Source organism: Ranitomeya variabilis, chromosome 8 (genome assembly GCF_051348905.1).
Source record: "Ranitomeya variabilis isolate aRanVar5 chromosome 8, aRanVar5.hap1, whole genome shotgun sequence".
Lineage (NCBI taxonomy): Eukaryota > Metazoa > Chordata > Amphibia > Anura > Dendrobatidae > Ranitomeya > Ranitomeya variabilis.
In genome coordinates this window covers 160,770,946-160,777,627 of record NC_135239.1, presented here as the reverse complement: position 1 = coordinate 160,777,627, position 6,682 = coordinate 160,770,946, and the positions used below count along the sequence as shown (strand labels likewise).

General features: G+C 46.9%; 1 protein-coding gene across 1 annotated transcript; it reads right to left on the bottom strand.

Annotated features, from left to right (window-relative positions):
• Nucleotides 1-2,515: 2,515 nt before the first annotated feature.
• ATF4 (activating transcription factor 4) lies at nucleotides 2,516-6,373 on the bottom strand. The gene is made up of 3 exons (XM_077276063.1): nucleotides 6,001-6,373; nucleotides 5,197-5,496; nucleotides 2,516-3,430 (listed from the first exon to the last, which is right to left on the bottom strand). The coding sequence occupies exons 2-3, from the start codon at nucleotides 5,402-5,404 to the stop codon at nucleotides 2,607-2,609; spliced, it is 1,032 nt and encodes a 343-aa protein (XP_077132178.1). The 5' UTR covers nucleotides 5,405-5,496; nucleotides 6,001-6,373; the 3' UTR covers nucleotides 2,516-2,606.
• Between the last annotated feature and the right edge of the window lie 309 nt (nucleotides 6,374-6,682).

The window sequence follows — 6,682 nt, the reverse complement described above, 5'->3', positions numbered from 1 at the left end:
GGATTTAAAAGATCAGAGGTGGAAATTTGTCAGCAATTAGCACAGATGAAGACCCTTAACAGAACTGCATTCAATGTGTACTGGCCACAGCCAAGTGCTGCAGATCAGCACTTAGAACAGGGCCTCAACAGCAACTGTTGTGTCCACATCCGGCCACCCACACAGCTAGTCACACCTGATCACAAGATCCTGACCTTAAGAATAAATCATCAAGATGTGACCAGAAAACCCTTTCATGAGCTCCAGGGGTGGGGAACGTCCGGACCACGGGCCGTATATCATCTGGTGTGGCCTGCAGCCACTTTGCCCGTGTTTTTGGACGCAGGCCCTTTAATTCTTCAGAGGTGTGCGCAGCATGGCCACCATCAGGGCATTACTGCCCTTACTGGCGTATGGGGTCGATGAGCAGAGAGGGCCCGCAGCGGGCCTCTGTTCTGCTCACCGGGCCCCAGCGCAGGATTCTGCCACTTCAGGAACTGATTGCACATCCTCCGACACACGATCAGTTAAAATCTGTTGCCATGTTGGACCTGGCTGGTTTTACATTTCTCTGGCAGCTTTTTTTCTTCAACCACGTACAGCGATGTCACTTTAGCCGCTCCATACCTGGCTCTAATTGCATTAACATTATGCCGGAATATGCACCTCTAATCCTAGTAGAGTACCTCAGCAACATTACATATTCATACTAGAAAGAACCTCCAAAAAGGCGATATTGTGAACAAGACCACGAGTTGGCCGAAACGTTTTTTGCCTATCGCTTCACCACTTCTAATTTGAATAAACTTTTCACTGGAAACAAATATTTTCCATAGTACGAGTGCAGTGATTATACATTTCTGATTGATGGGACCTTTGACTCCATTCACTAGCACCGTCACGTCCACACCAGTCGAGTGCTAGCCTTCTGTGTCCTCTACGTTATACTCTTATGAGGCTGCATTATACTGCTATGGGGCTGCAGTATACGCTTTAGTTTGTGTTCTCCCAGTGTTTGCATGGGTTTCCTCCAGGTTCTCCGGTTTACTCCCACATTCCAAAAACATACTGAAAGGGATAGATTGTGAGCCCCATTGGGGACAGTGACAATAATGTGTGCAAACTGTAAAGCGCTGCAGAATGTTAGCGCTATATAAAAATAAAGATTATTTTTACTGCTATGGGACTGCATTATTTTATTAATGATCAGTATTGTAGTGTTTGGTCACTGTGGTCTGGCCATGGTGTGGTGGTATTTGTTCCTTGTATGTGCTATTATTTTGTCACTATGTGGTGGTAATATTTGATCTAGTCATCGTGTGGCGGTTTTTGTTCTATGTACGTGATATTATTTGATCACTATATGGTGGTAATATGTGGTCTGGTCATGGTGAGGCGGTATTTGTTCCTTGTATTTAGTATTATTCGGTCACTATATGGTGGTCATTCCAGCCATATGGCCCCCAAACAATTATAAAATTCCAAATAGCCCTTTGCAGAAACAAGGTTCCCCACTCCTGATGTAAACCCAAGAGATTTCTCAGTACTGTGCACGGTCTTCTGACCTCAACCCAAAAGCTGCAGAGACTTACATGGGGCAGGAGACCCATGGTCTTTCCAGAAATTAGTGTGTAAACACAAAAGGACATTTGGGGTCAAACAGAAATAACCACAAGTGGATCAATTATGAAAGCACAGCAAGTCCAAGTGCAGTCACAGTAATCGATGCTTGGGCTGAAAATGTGCAAGGCTCAATCATCTGGACCCGAGTAAATCAAGCTTTAGTGTTGTTTTTTTTTTTTTTAATTATGACCCCCATAGTACAATTAAAAAAATATATATATATTTGTGAGTGGGGCCGTTTTAGATTCTTTGTAGTTTCAGAAACCAGTGGTCAAATGTACTCAATCTGTTGCATTAAAGTATGTAATAAAACAGATTGTTCAGGGGAATAGGGTCCGCTGTCATACCTATTGTGATTGGTGGATCCGTGTAATCAGCTGTGTGTAGAGACATTACTCATCATTGTAATCCTGCCTGATAAGGAAAACGGCTGTAAACTCATCCTGAAAGTACAGCAAAAAAGCACCAATGGCCATTGTGAAAATTGCACATAACATTTTTTTGAGAGCCAAAGACCAGTGTAACGCCAAGATACTTACCCCACTTTCTGCTATGCTCCCCATCATTAGTACCGAGGGGAGATGTGGACTACTTCACAACAAAGCCAAAGTACAGGCGCTCAGTGCAGTGTTGTCATGGCTAAACATTTATATACCCCCTCCCACCTGCTTGGTTTCCAATCTAACGCCGCCCTTCTGTCTGTATGAAGCCAAAGCTGTCAATCATGAGGAAAGTGAAACCACAAGGTGGGAAGTGGCGCTTAAATGTAAGAATCAGCAATGTGCAGGTGTGACTTCACAAGCTCTTCTCTCCGTTATCAGTGCTGTCGGCAGGTGACAATTCTAGATGGAGGTGACATTGGGGTTTTGTTGAGGGAGTGGGGGATTAGATTATAGCCAACACCACTCACTCATTAACTACAAAATAATTTATTAAGTAGACATTCATGCACAACACATAACCGCTATATACAACATACACAACGCTCCCAACTTCCTCCTGACTCAGGAGCTCTTTGCTCGTTTGCTTTTGGCCTTGCGGACTTCTTCGATCAGGTCTTTCAGATACTGGATCTCCTTTGCTATGGATTCGGCCTTCTCATTGAGGATGTCATTCTTTGATTCCAGTTCTCTACACTCTGCAGAAATCGCATCTTGCTCTGCTCTCTTCTTCTGACGGTAGCGAGTGGCTGCTGTTTTGTTCTGCTCCATCTTCTTCTGTTTCTTGTCTACTTTGGGTTGCCCTACAGTTTTTACCTTTGCTGACACTTCTCTATCCTTTGAGGGAAGATCATAGGGTTTGGGTCTCTCAGAGATTGGGGATTCGGGGGCAGACTGGACACTACTAGGGTATTCTGTAGATGTGGGACTTTGCTGAGGAGATCCCAGATATGATGGGCTCATACATATGCCACTGTCATTATCTGAGGACTCTTCTTTCTCATGTTTTATAGCATCTAGGGTACATGAAGCTGAGGATATTTTATCCTCCTCAGCAACATCGACCTCGCTGCCTAAATCCAAGATAAAGGAATGGTCTGGGCTGGAGACTTGGCTCTGTAGTGACTGTGGACTCATCACAGGGGCCACCTGATCTGCCTCCAGTGAAGGTTTTGCAATAGAGATTGTGTCTGGTGACCGCACATATTGCCCTAGCACCACAGGGAGAGGTGGGTCCTCTAGGAGATCACACGAGTCATCCAACGTGGCCATGAGATCATCAGGCGAGACAGTGGAATCCAAACCTTCCATCCCAAGCAGGGAATCAAAATCGAACTCCTTCAGGTCCATTTTTTCCACCATCCAATCCATGCCGGAGAAGGCGTCCCCTGGAAACAGAAGAAACCAGTCTTATTAGCCAACCGTATAACACATCATTCATGCACATGTGGCCCGCAGAGCTATACAGGAGATGCCGATCCCTTCTCCATATACTCAAACATATTCACGTATGGAGACTCGAATACATCTGAACACTACAGTAGAGCTCGTCAGTCCAGGCCCCGACATGCAGTGGAGTGACAAGGCCAGCACACCGATGTCATTACACTGTGGCCAGCACCTCACTGAAGAGGCAGATCAGCCAACGATAAGCGCTCCATGAGGGAACCGAACATCAAATGCCTTGATGAGGGGCTTATTACACTGAGTACAAATAATGGGGGCAACAATTCTGAAAAAAGGCAGTTTTGCTAGACAGTGGTGGGTACTTTATTCAGAGGCAGTGCGGGATATTTTACTGAGGGGGTGTGTTTGAGGGGAATATTGTGCCAAGGTGCAGTGTGGGGCAGGAACCACAGGCAATTATATATTCAGAGGCAGCGCATAGGAGACATTTATGGGGCAATATAGTGACGTATTTTAAGGCACCCTGTTGGAAATTGCTGAAGACAGAAGTCATGTGACAATTGAATATGGGGCTGACGTGACATTGCAATTGATCGCTGTACCAGGCTTGGGGATTTATTCATGTACTGATGGTGGTTCCAATCTTGTAAACATGTAGCAACACAAAACATGCTTTATGGCCACGTTAGAACTTAAAAATCCTCCCAACAGAATTTTGAGATTATGAGATTCTGCCCAGTTTGTTCCAAACACTGAATGCAAGTTAGCATGTTTACACCTATGTTTTGGAGCAGAATCTCTCAAAACTTGGTTCTGGCGATATATTCATGCAAGTATACCTTTAAACTTTTTTGTGGCCTTTGGACACAAACATTTCAACTAGAACCAGTCAACAGATGTATACCACCCAAATGGTAAGCACCATGGACAATTGTAGCCAGGTATGTTTGTGTAACACTGCCACTTTAAATTTATTGTATTTATTTTTTTAATCTACTTTGAAGATCCAATAAGGAGCAAAGCTGGAGACTAACCAGGCCAATCCAGCTCTGATAGGGGTAGACCGACCTGTCAAATATCTGGGGTGGTGCTGAGAAGAGCCGACCCATGACAGTCTGGTCTCTGACCAGATATAAACTGTATTCTTTGAGTGTTTTTGAAAATAACTGGCTACAAATGTGGAGCCAGAGAATAAAGTCAGGCAACCAGATTCCTTTCATGGTAAATTCAGGTTCTAGTAAAAGTTCTGCTTCACAACAATTAAGGGCTATGGTGCATGTAAACCCTCATGATGCGGCTCAGATCTGCGACCGGCCATTATTAGGACTATTGTATCAGAGGGGACATCAGTCAGAGCCACACGGGCAGATTGGCCCAAGTCAGACCCCCACGTCCGCACATCTGAGGGTCTTCACCCAATACAGGACGTGGCGCTCTTGGCTTAGTACCATAGGGCAGCATGGTGGCTCAGTGGTTAGCACTGCAGTCCTGGGTTCTAATCCCACCTTGGACAACATCTGCAAGGAGTTTGTATGTTCTCTCCGTGTTTGCGTGGGTTTCCTCTGGGTTCTCCGGTTTCCTCCCACATTCCAAAGACATACTGATAGGGAATTTAGATTGTGAGCCCCATCGGGACAGCGATGATAATGTGTGCAACCTGTAAAGCGCTGCGGAATATGTTAGCGCTATATAAAAATAAAGATTATTATTACTGTAATGAGATGCTGGTTATCACCACATTCCTTACCCTGTAAACTGCCAAGAGATTCGTCCAGGAGCAGCAGATCAGAGACGCCATTCTTAGCCTTATCGCTGGACAGCCCATGCGACGGGAGGTACCCAGGCACCTCGATGCAGTCATCCAAGAGACCCAAACTCTCATCAGCCGCCAAAAACGACTGGTTGAAGGGGGACAAGAAGTCCCCCAACAACATATCTTCGATCAACAGGCTCATCTTTATCAGGTATTAAAGCTTTCAGGTAGAAAGTGGATTTTGAGCTTTCTTTCTTGTATACAGCAATGCTGCTGTGGGATACCTGGGGAAGCCTGCGGAGAAGAGAAAACCATAATTGTAGATAAATGGCCCCACAGCAGCTGTCCGTCCCGACGATCTCCTCTCTACAGAGCCTTATCATCTATCGTCCGTCCTCACGATCTCCTCTCCTACGCCGAGCCGACAGGCTGCTTCCTCATGACCATATATGGTAACGTCCCCGGCCACGCCCACGCAGCACGAGGACGGCGGCCATTTCACAGCTCCGCCATCAGCGCACCGCCGCCATTTTACGTCAGCTGCGGAGACTAGGCTGTGATCTGCCATCTGCTGTAATGTCACCTCCCCGGGGGCGCAGCCTCCGCAGGGAGCCGCCGAGCAGCTGCCACCACAGACTGACTGGGTACAGATACCTCAGGGGAACAAGTCACAGCGACCAAAAGGAATTTCCAGTACTAAAGTCCCCAGAGTCTAGTAACGAGCGCCATGTACCGAGTGCATACACCGCCGCCATTACACGCCGCACAAACCCGCCTCATCGCAACCCGTGTACTTACGCCATGGTGGTGCAGATGCCGGGGGCTGACAGCGCCGCTGGGTGCTGTGCCTTGCGCTGGCCTGGGGATGGGAGTGCCGCTGGCCGCTGCTGCCGCTATACAGCCATGGCTGCTGGCTCTGCTCCGCGCTGCTGGAGTGTAACAGACTCTGGCTCCTCACTAGCTACACCTAAGGAATCCAAGGAAGTTTAAGAATAAAAGTTCAGCGCTGCTCGATCTACGTCTTCTCCTTCATTACACCTGCAGACTGACGTGGCGGGAGCGCGAGGCTGTGTTTATATAGAGACGCAGTACTAAATGTCATATCCCTCCGCAGAAGGGTTGTGTTTAGTAAAGCGTATTCCTCCGCCGCATTCCTGGAATAAGTGGGCGTGTGCCGCTGGCGAGGAGCGGAACTCCCGATAAGTAGTGCATGTAGGGCCGTGCTGAGGCGCGGAGTAATAACAGTCATGTGCATCTTCTCAGCAGCACTGTACAGTGACCTAATGGCTGCCTGATACACGTCCTGCCCCATAATAAGAAAATACCAGTCTGCCTGACTTTATATGATTTGTTATTTTGGGTTCACAATGTGTATCAGCACGGAGAAACTAATGCAGCGGTGACCCAGACCGATCAGGGACACTGAGGCTATGTGCACACGTTGCGGATTAGCCTCAGGAATTTTTTGTGCGGATTCTGC